At 47.2% G+C, this 11565-nt stretch overlaps 1 protein-coding gene across 2 annotated transcripts in view; it reads left to right on the top strand.

Moving 5' to 3' along the window:
- LOC139060104 (pappalysin-1-like) overlaps positions 1 to 11565 on the top strand; it is an 83382-nt gene that overhangs the window by 55970 nt on the left and 15847 nt on the right. For both annotated transcript variants that reach the window (XM_070538943.1, XM_070538934.1), the window contains exons 10-15: positions 571 to 848; positions 2927 to 3099; positions 6309 to 6437; positions 6594 to 6679; positions 8454 to 8653; positions 9886 to 10642. In XM_070538943.1, the coding sequence (XP_070395044.1) occupies positions 571 to 848; positions 2927 to 3099; positions 6309 to 6437; positions 6594 to 6679; positions 8454 to 8653; positions 9886 to 10642 (1623 nt within the window). The remainder of the gene's footprint in view (positions 1 to 570; positions 849 to 2926; positions 3100 to 6308; positions 6438 to 6593; positions 6680 to 8453; positions 8654 to 9885; positions 10643 to 11565) is intronic.

Genomic DNA, 11565 nt, shown 5'->3' on the forward strand with positions numbered 1-11565 from the left:
GACACGAAGGAAAAAAACGCTGTCGCCGACAATCGGCAGACCGAAATCGCTTTCGGGTCGGCCTATAGTGTGACCGCCGGACCGGTCGTTTTGTACCATTGTCTGCTCGCGTCAGCTATCGCTCGCGCTTGTTTGGTTTGCTTTGTTTGGTCTCGTTCGCGCTTGTTTCGATTGGCATGGTTTGCGATTGTTTTGTAAGCTTACTGTATGCGCGACGCGATTTGTGCAGTCCATTCTGGAAGCCACGCGGCACCAGCGATTACGCTAGAACCTTCGACGAGTCATACATAAAATCCGAGGCGCTTGACCTTCAGATCAGATTTTCGAAGATCACCGACTCAGCTACATGTCTCAATAAAATTATTTGCCTCAGTATATCGCGAAATGAAAATACGTATAGAACTGTGCTCAAATTTCGCATTAGGCACTATCGTACTCGTTGATGAAGTTTTTTAAAGAACGTTTCATCTCTGCCTGCTGCGATTTGCGTGTATATCCGCTATCGAAAGTGCTCTTGCTAGTGCGCAAAAAACATCGCATGAAGGCATGGAAGGATGCGTCTCCTTGTAGGACCTCCGGATTCTGAAGCCTGCACGCTGAGCTACAACGCATGGCTACCAGCCGCCGAGTCATGCGATGAACCACGCGACTGCACCCTCAGCCTAGAGTTCGAGCACAAGGTCGTGCCGTCGGCGCTCTCCATCTGGCTTCCCTGGAACTCACGGCAGGGGCTTCGAGAACTCGTTCTCTTCTACGCCGACGGCTCACAAGATGTCATCAAGGGCGTGACAGCGTACTGCGACATGCCCTTCACCATGCCCTTACACACTGGCAAAGAACTTGTTAAGGTATGTGCACGGAAATTCCAATTGGTGCGCATCATTTTCTGGATTGAAAGCACTACAAGGATTGAAAGCACTACAATAGGTAGCGGCTGCCTTCGAAGGCGCGCAACATGGTAGGCTACTGCTAGGTGCCGCAGTGCCGGACGTACGCAACGGAGCCCGGTGTCAGCCTTCATACGTAGCCGCAGGATAAGAAGCTGCGTGAAGCTTGGCTCACGAAACAAACCGGCAGACAGCCATCGGCTACAACTCGGGTATTCAGTAAGCACAGACGCGAGGAAGATTTTTGCCGCGGCGCTGGGTCTGCGATGTTCGGAAAACGCGCACTGAGACGCTCGCCCGAGTCCGCTGCCCGACTAATGTCATAGCGGTTTGGTCCATGAACTTGTCGATGCTATAGATACTGGCAAGTTCACTGGAGTGGAAAGGGAGCGGTAAGAAGCACATTTAAAAAAAGCATGCCATATGGTCATGTTTCTATTATGAATTAATGCACTGGATTACAAAAAAAAATAAGCAGCGGGAAATCGCATGCTGAGAACACCGATAAACATACAGTGCGACGCAACTCGATAAATAATATTGAAACGTCCAAAAATTTAGAAAAAAAAAGATTGAATCGTCGCGACGGCACATCACAGTCCCCGTAGGCGTTAAAGTCTTTACAATGAAATTATTTTTGAACAGCCCTGGTAGCGCCCCTCGCAACAATGGTTGCTTGTATACTGTCAAATGCTCATATTCTGCGGCCTAAAGCTCATGGCACGGTGCGAAACTGCGCACGCGGCGAAAGCGAAACCGTGCGCGGACAAGCATGCAGACGCGCAGTCGGTCGCTGCTAACCTGTTCGATCGCTGCATTGAGACTTCATTCTATTACGCTCCATTTAGTTATACAAACACTATAAGGACATATTTCACATAGTTTGCTCTCAGCGTTTGCCTACCTTTCACGCAAGAAGCCGGTTCGGGAGACTCCATCCCGGCGACCGCGCGCAGTGGCGTTGACTCTACGTACTCGGTAAAGAGATAGCGTCTGTAAACGATTCTGTGCTTTCAGTTTGCCCAAGATTATTATCTAGAAATTAAAAAACTTCTCTCATTTCGAAAGTACTTACAGAAATGTCCGGGAGAGCTCCCGCGTGGTGTTTTCAGTGAGCGCTGACAGCAAAACCTATGAGGAGCACGCCGCGTGATCCCTCATACTACGCCAGCGAGGCGCTACCGATAGATGGCGATTCCGTAACTCCTCGCCGCCAATAGCGCGGCCGCCCGGGCTCTACTTGAAAGCGATCTGCGAAGAGGTGCACCGAGAGCTAACAGCTTCGCGAGTGCTCTTTACTCGCCGTTTAGTTCGCGTTGAAGCGAGAGGCAGCAAATGGTTAATTCGCTCGATGCTGCTGCTGCCGCGCTTCTTCATTCCAGCGTTATATTGTCTGCGAGTTTCCGCGGTCATCGAGTGATATGTGTTCATGTTTGCGCGTGCACGCGTGACAACATGCTTGTTAATTTAGTTAGTAAGCGAACGTTTACAAGCTCATACGGCCGACATAACTACTGTCCTAATTCGTGTAGCTGTCTACTAATTTGCTATCGCCATGGATGCTTCGCCTTTGGGCCGAAACTGCGAATCTCTCTCTCTCTCTCTAGTTATATATATATATATATATATATATATATATATATATATATATATATATATATATATATATATATATATATATATATACCGAAATGTTATTGTGCCTGTGCACTGTATAAGAAAAATGAATACTGAAAGTGTCTTCGCATATAAAATAAGTTTGTTTTGCATACAATCTGAGATTTTATGTGGAGTCTACATGCAGCGGTGTGAATTCGCTCTCTATATACAGATTTGTACATCATAAGAGGTGTTTTGTTTTAGATTTTTTCAGTTCGGGCTTTGTCTCTACAGGCTATTGCGCATCATATTAGAAAACGATCACGCAGCGGACGTGCACTTTTCTTTGAAGTGCTGGTGCGCTTATTTCGTTCCCAGTGACCGCGAAGCTTGCTTGAGCTTATTTGGCGCGTCTCGCAACTTTTTTTTTTTTTTATCAGATGCACGCAGTCGCCGCCAGTCCAATGGTTGCGGTGGATGCAGTGCAGGTGACGTCGGCGGCGAACCACGCATCGTGTGCGACGTGCAAGCCGCTTCGTTATCGTGTTTTCCGTAAGCCGCCTTTCTCTTCAGCGGACTCCAAGCTTTCGGATGGCCTTCGTTTCACGGACATGTGCGTACGCCACATTTTCATCTATTTTGCATTTGGTCCTGGAAACATCATATGACTCTGAAATATATGCACACTGAAACACACGTACTGCATGCCTTCTTCTTCTAACGTCCTTCCGCCAAAAAGCGAAAACATTCAGTGGGCATTTTAACAATTCTGGATTTTCTTTTTACGAGTACGATATTCGTGCTGAATGGACAGGAAATCGACATCGGGTCAAACATATCAGTCTAGCATAAACCAATCGGTATCATTCGAAACTTACCTAAAACATGAAATCAGAGTACATGCGACGCATTTGCTTGTTTTTTTGTTTTATTTTTTTAGGAAGAACAAGAAGCTGCATGAGTGTCTTGTGGAACTTATTGTCCGTAATTAAGTGTTCCTAGTGTGCGGGTTAATCTGTCCATATACCGGCACCACCTCTAAGCGCGTAGTCTCTTGTGGCCTCTGCCCTGGGACACAGCCACAACAGATTGTATTTTGCAAAATATATTGTAAATAAAGAACGAATGAATGAAATGAATTAATGAAGATGGTGAACGTTCACCTTAGACGCAGGGGCAGAGCCCTTTGGGCACTTTTCACGGTCTTCAGGTGCTGGGCCCCAGGCCCAAGTTACAGAAGGGGTAAGGGCCACCCCAGTGCGAATTCCCCAGAGAGAAACTTCCTCCACTATAGAGTTGGGTTACGAGGAAGGTAGATCAGACACATAACGATTAGTGCGCGGGTGTCCCGTCGGAGAAGAACTTTTGAGCTACAAAGATAGAGCGGGACTTTGCACCGTGGGGCGATAAAAGTCTTTATGGTCATAGAAATACAAAATATTAAGGAACCAATGGGAGGCAAGAGTGAGAATTATAAAAATAAAATACCTCTTATAAAAAAATTTCCGGCCTCACTAGCTGGCGGGCTTCTACCGTTTTTGGCGTGCTTCCGCAAACAGAGGCACAAAGACAAACATGCCACCCGTTTTCGTCCTCTCCGTGTCACTTTTGCTGCGACAGAAGTTTAAAGCTCCAGGGCCCTATAACGTAAAACTATTCCAATCTGTTTTAATTCCAATCGCCTGCCGTCAAATTTACGTAACCGTCAGCGCAAGCATCGAGCGGTGACCCGCAGCGTTGTTTGAACCGACCAATCGAACGCACTCCTTGTTTACGGGAGGTTACTTTTGCTTGCTTTCGAAACGAGTGGCATTGCCTATCTTGAGAGGTTTTTTTATCGTATTAGCTGACAAGGGTCGAGGAGCACGCAGCATTGGAGATGGTTTTGGTGGGGCCAAGCTAGCGCAATGAAAGTAGATAACCGGGTGAGAAGCGTGGAGCCGGTTCTGCGATTGGTCCGCTTCCCCCTACTCAGCTTGTGGTATTTGGTCGAAAGTCGCGCCGGCGTGCAAAGGAAGGTTATGTTATAGATGCCGTTAGAAGGGATCCTCAGCGAAGAAGTATTGGTCTAGCGATGTCGTTAACTTGCCGAAACGGCTAGACAACGTTATACTGTCATGCAAAAATATTTATTATATGAAAATAAATTCATGATCCACGGCATCTTCGAGTATCCAGTGTCCGAGTGATCCGTAGGCAGACATCATTTATTCCTTCAGGGGCGGGGAGGCTCCCGGCTATTGCGACAAAAATTAAGTTTTGTTCGCCATACTTAAAGCATCTTGAATGCGTACACGCCACTTTGTTTGGGAGTTTTCGCAGTCTTGTCACGTCGGCTGACAGACAGGCGAAGCGGACGCAGCTCGAAAGCTCTTGACCAACAGCGGCGAGGTAGTGGTAAAAAAAAGAGGTTTAGAATCTAAAATAGCTATTTTTTTTCTTTTGTTTGGTCTAATCATGCATACTCAGTGTGTACACGTCATATCAGACGGGAAGTTCTCGCGGTTTTCGTGACGCCTTGTGACAGACAAGCGAAGTAGAGGTAGCCTGAAAACTTTTTGACCAATCATGGAGGGCATGCTGCACAAATTAACTAAAAGCAGTTTGAAATAGCTTTACGTTATAGCTCCCGTAAAGCGTGTTTGTTGTGTCCATCTTTCCGTTACGACACCGTTGGCAGGCGAGCTCCTCTTTGATCTTCACCTTCGCCTTCACCCACGTGGGAAACAAGAACAAAGCATCGACCTCTATCGCTGCCATTAAAAATTGTCAGTAATATGTTCACTTTCGCGCCTAAGGCAAAGTTCAGTTAGGAGCTGGACGCGCTGACCACTACAACCTACCGTACAACAATAGCGGTTGTGGAAAGCGAGGGGGCGAAGGTTGTTCCTGTTCGGGGGTTTGTGTGCCGCCCAGACTATGAAAGTGGTGGAATTTGTGTAAGTACTATGGAGGGCGCAGCGAGCGATACTTCTGCGTCTTAAGACGACATTATGCGCAACGCCAAGAGGAGCAGGATACAAAAAGAAACGCGGAGAAGGCAGGGATGTACGTTAACCTGAAAAAGGTCTTGTTGGCTACCCAACGCTGGGGGATGGGAAAAGGTGAATGGATAGAAGCGCGAGAGGAAGGACGTGGTGAATGGAGTGCACACATGCGGTCGAGACGTCAGGGACGTGCACACAGACCAGTCGCTGTATTTGAGAGTGTCTAGTGTCGCAGCAAACGGGGTTAGAGGCTGATGAATTACTGAAGTCTGCTTATTTCTGAAGTTTTTTTTTTTTTTATAATGGTGTCGCTCGAAAATTCACTATGAAAGAGGCTAAAGGAGTTGGGCATGAGAAGTTTGTCTCTTACTTGCTGTTCCATGCCGCTGGTATACGCAGTCGAGTAGAAACAGGGGCGAGGCAACAAAAAGCAAGAACCAGGACATATGATGATAAAGGGAAGTGAGCTGCGCTCGTGCGCTAATATGACGTGTACAATTGACCGAATTGTAGGCAGTGACGTAACAGCGCACAGTCATGCTCAGCTATCTGGCCCTCGATGTGCCACGAGGAACGTGAAGAAGTAACACTGACGTGGTGGTTCTCAACCTGGTGTCATGGCTGATGTTGCACATAAATATCAATAAAGATCATTTGTATCTAAGCATTCCTCATCAAACTAAAGCGGCAACAATGGTTATATTACAGTAAGTTACTAGGCAGTTAGAGCCTGATAATTTCTTCCAAGAAAAAAGAAAACCACGTGACAGATATAAAGAGCTAGAAGTCAAAGTTGCAACGCATCCATGACGAGCAATTGACTGCATCTTCGCAGCGAGGTCGAGGACGGAGCCGTGTACCAGTACGAAGTCCAAGCTTGGATGGGCAGCAGGAGCAGCGAATTCTCTCCGGCTCTTCTCTACACACACGGCCAAGGCTTCTGCGGGGATGGAAACGTTGATGAGTGAGAATAATATATTTGGGAGCATTTCCTTTCTGGGCATCCTGTAGCAATTGCAGAGCCTGCCCATTTAAACGCGCCTTTATATCTCAACTGAGAAGGCATTAACTGTTTAGCAATTGTAAAAAGAAAGTCTTGCTGGTGTTTTACATTTTTCAGAGGGGAAGAATGTGATGACGGAAATACTTGTCCAAATGACGGCTGCGATCCGAAATGCCACTTTGAAAAGAAGTTTATGTGCAAAGGCAAGTTGTTTCATATATGCATTATTGGATAATGACGTATGTCGCACACGTTTGTGTGTGACGCCTTCTGAAAGAAATCGGCGATGAATACTGTTTATAGTTTCCGTATAGAGTAGATTTTTTTTCTTTCGCTCTCTTTAAGAGCGCTGAATATCGCCGTCGATATTGCGCCTGTTATTGCGATATTACGCGACTGGGAATAGCCTAGACGGTGTCGCCACTACGCCTTTATGCACACAACTCTTTCCTTTACATACAGGGCCTCCTTTTTCAGTGGCTGTTTTGGAGTGAACGTTTATCATAGCGTGTTTCCAACCGGAAACGGCTTTCTATAGTAGAGCATCCGCCGCGGCAGGTGAGCGCTGCCGCCGTGTACCTGCCAATAAAATAGGTACAAGCGCACTCCCCACCGGGGTACTCGGCCATTTTTGGGACCTCAACGCTTGGAAAGGGGTGTTTGTCCCGAACCCGAGGGCGTCTCCACTAAATTAGTGCGCTGGGATGCCGCAAGGGAAATTGCCGCCACGAGAGCCGCCCAGATTTTCTTTACAGGCACGAGTGTCTTCATGTGTTACATTTTTATGCTCACGAGGGTTTTGATCCGATTTTAAGGACGCGGACTCCTTTCCCAAGCCTATCACCCCTGAAGAAAACCGAGCGCGAGGCCGGGATAGGCTTGTGCCCATTCAATGCAGTAGGTGGCCGGCGGGGGCGGGAACCGAATCCACGACCTCCGGCAGCCGTGGCGGATGCCTCAGCACTATAGGTCTTTACACCTTCGTGGTCACTGCGGTCATTTGAATAATTGGTTATGGAAGTAAACACAAGAAAACTGCAGCGATCGTCACAGTTTTACAGAGCAGTTCGCTATACTGCTACCTGTAAGATGCCAGTTTGCTCTTAGCGCCAGTACTGCACATGTTCGACCATCCCACATCCACCTTCTTTTGCACCAAGGTGATAAGATTATTGCTTCGGCATATCACTTTGATTCACCCACTAGCACCGTCGTATAGCTGGAGTAAATAAATCATGGGGCACGGCAATCTATAGGGGCTCGGTGGTTCCTATTTACCAGGTCATTAGTTCGATTTTCACTGCATTCAACTGTTTTTTTTGTTTTTAAAACCTCTCACAGTGGCTGCCTCCAGTGGCCGTGTGCAGTAGACTGGACGCGCCAAAAGAACTAGTCTTCTTAGATTTAGGTGTACATTAAAGAACCACAGTTAGCCACATTAATTCGAAGTCTCCCACATTGGCCTGCCTATCTTATAGTTGATCGGCACGTAAAACCCCGAGGTTAAAAATAGACCGGGCCAGCGTTCCCGAAGCTTCCCTTGCGTAAAAGCGTTTACTCACCTGGCCGACTATTGGGCGTCCACCGTTTATAAGAGCGACGGGCGTGACAACGAGGCGATCACCATGGTGAAGGAATGTTGCGGCTGGCGTTCACGTGACAGAACTTTCTTGTGAATGTAAGCCCTGATTATCCCATGGGTTACTCCTTGAGTACCCACAAGACAGCTGTGCGCAGTCTGTATTCCTCTTACTTCGGCTGAGTGAATAAACTTCATTAGGCAAGGAATTGCGTAAATTTTGCAATTACGCATAGTGAGATACCCAAATTATGTCCAGATTTCTAATGTATTACACAATCCAAATACTAGCCAGTGTATTCAACACCTTTCATACATCATCATATGCATATACATATACATCACCTTAAAAAATGAAAAGCCTGTGACATTTATCAGGCTCTTTTCTATTTTCAAAGGCTCGCCAAGCATGTGCTACGCCTACGAAGACGATGGCGTCTGCGAATCTTCAGAACGGGAAAGTAACGTCAGGGACTGCGGATTCTTCACTCCACCCGGATTTTTCGACCAGTGGGCATCTTCTGTTCACATTGCAGCTGACATACTAAGGACCAATTGTCCCCCAGAAGCGATTCTAGGTCCTCCGCCAAAGGACCAGGCAAGGGTTCAGCTCATATGTGCTTCACGCGTAATCTTTACGCATTTGATGTTCATTATGCGATCTATCACAGTGACTTACTTTCACGGTGGCTTCACCACTAATTATTTGCTGTATTAATTTACCCCGGACATCCGGCGTCGTATATAGTACATAGCTCATCACAGGCAACATTCTTTAGGCGAGGGTGAAGACAGAATAGACTCAAACTTAGGCAACTAAGGGTGCATAATATACACGAAGCAGCGCGATGCGACAGGGACCAAGAATAACAAAGACACATACACAACGCTATTTTTATTCTTGGTAGCTGTCATATTGCGCTGCTCCGTGTCTAATGTGAATCCAAACCAACTGGCCCGGCAACATGCCCTAGTAACTAAGATGCTGGATGCTGAGAGGACGATAACTCGGAAATACCATATGGGGGTCTCATCCCATACTGACTTTTGGCCGCTTTTAGGTGACGCCTCATATATAGCTTTATCCACATACGTTTGATATTAGCTACTGATGTGTGGATCGATTTGCATGCTTTATTGTGCGTATCATTAATATAAAAGGTCACTGGCCAATTTCAAAAAACAAAATATGAAGCTTTGTCGAGCTCTTGATTACTTCTTGTGTGTATATTTTTCTTCTCTTTATTTGCGGGTTTCGGAGTGCCCATAGCATTTTTCTGCATATTTCTTAAACTCATTGGATTGCGTTTACTTGGTCCTACGCTGTGCTTGAGTGCTTGGTCGTTTCCTGCAATGCCAAGACAAAAGAAACAGTAACCACGATACATGGATGAATCGTCGTATATTGCTTCATATTAGCGATAAAATATTTAACATCAGTGTTAATATCAAGGTGATATGAACCAATAGTGCGTGTAAACTTTAGCTAACACACAACATATCGGCAGACAGAGAAAGGGAACATTAGTGTCTCATGCGACTCGCGGTGGCGACACAAGGACTGCTCTCATGTATCTTGTCTATGCGTCCTAGTAGCTCTTCGGTAGAGGTGGTCGCCCTTGATCAGGGACGCTTGTTGAGAGGGATAGCAGCAAGTGATTTCGTACGAGTTTGTATCATTTGTGGGAAATCATGGAGAGTTTGGGGAATCTTCAAGGTATTTAACACAGTAGTTAGGACGAATATGTCTATGTTGTTCCTTTATAATATAGACAGTGAGCAGCGAGGAGTGGTTGAGTTCGGGCTGTGAGATATTCATCAACTCCGCAGATATGTGGCCGCGACCTCAACACCAACCATTCGTGGCACCCATGCGACGTACCTGAAGCGTCTGCTTACACGTTGACCGCCTCCTTCGAGAGACCAGTGGTGGCGGCGGCCGTGCAGGTCTACATCGCGTCCGAAGGCCTGGCTACTCTCTCCTTGCCTTTACTGACCGTGGAGCTGCTTCACGACGAGAGCCCCACCGGAGGCGACCACCAGACCGTCTACGAGTTTGTCGATTCGCGACGCGTGTCATGTCGGGCGAATCCCATCGAAGTTCGCGTGGTTCATGACCTGACTCAGCCGTTCCGCCTTACTAGGTCCGTACGCATCAACTTCACAGCTCCAGACATCGCGATAGGGGCCGTGCGCCTGAGGTCCTCTAGGACTTTGAACCCCGTGGCCGTTTCCCATTGTTCTTCCAAGGAGCTCTACCACCCGGCCCTAGAGAAATGCGTGAACTACAGCTGCGAGAGACCTCGTTGTGCGAAGCCTTCCATGAGGAACGCCCGTCTCCTGTGCGAGGGTGAAGAAGAGGGAGACACGTGTGTGATTCGCTGCGACGAGGGTTACGTCCTCGCCGGCGACGACAGTGGCGACCGTCTCATGTGCAACGGCGGCACATGGATTGGCTCAGAGAATCTGTGCAAGCCGGTGGACTGTAAGACGCCGCTGATTGCGCACGCCGATCCGATGTGCACCGACGGAACCACGTTTGGCAAGACCTGCAGCTTCAAGTGCAGGCCACCGGCCAGGTTTAAAGGTGAGGTAACCTTACAGTACACGTGGTAGGCCTTCCACATTCCATACCAGTATATATAAACACGCTGCACAGTCATCAAAGAAGAAAAAGAAACAGGTTGGAGGCGTTTTTACAGCCATTGTCAGAAACGTTCCAGGAGTGAGCTCATAAAAAATATTTATTCGACTTAGAAACTAATGACTCTAGGTTTACTCGTAGTCCCCTCAGCTATCTAAACACAGCTACCACCGTTTCTGGTGGTCATGAAAGCAAGCCGACAAAGCTTATTCCGGCTTGCTCTTCAGCACATTAGTCACAGCAGTTTGGATTGCGGCCATATCTTCATGACACTTCTCTTTCAGCAGCAATTTCACACAGAGAAACAATTAGAAATCACACAGTGACAGTCAAGCGAATATGGTGGAGGTATAAGAGCAGGAATATGGGTGTTTGGCCGTATATTCATGGACTGATGCCGTAGTGCGGGGCCTCACGTTCTTGTATTACAAAAGCCATTGTCCAGAGGGTGACAAATCAAAACCGCGCTGTTTAATTACTTGGCGCAAATGTTTCAGAGCGTCATTGCAGGAATTTGGTTTAGTTCTTTGTGCTAAAGTCACGTATTCATTCGGTAACGAGCCTCTATCCTGAAAAATGCGATCAGCGTTGCCCTTGTTTTCTGATTCATGCTTCACTTTTCTGAAGGACGTGAGCAGTCACCTCGCGCGCTTTTTCACTTAGTTTGAGGACCATATTGGCAGAACCAGTCTTCATCTTCGGCAGTGGCGCTCAACACAAATGTGGGATCCCTCCTGGCCCTTTCCAATAATTCAGCAGCAATTGTTCGTCCGGCTTCATTATGTTCGTCTGTCAATGCGTGAGCATTGACAGACTGTTCCTTCTGTAGGAAGCAATAAGTCGGTGAAACGTAACAATCAATGAGT

The sequence above is a fragment of the Dermacentor albipictus genome, chromosome 1, assembly GCF_038994185.2.
Source record: "Dermacentor albipictus isolate Rhodes 1998 colony chromosome 1, USDA_Dalb.pri_finalv2, whole genome shotgun sequence".
NCBI lineage: Eukaryota > Metazoa > Arthropoda > Arachnida > Ixodida > Ixodidae > Dermacentor > Dermacentor albipictus.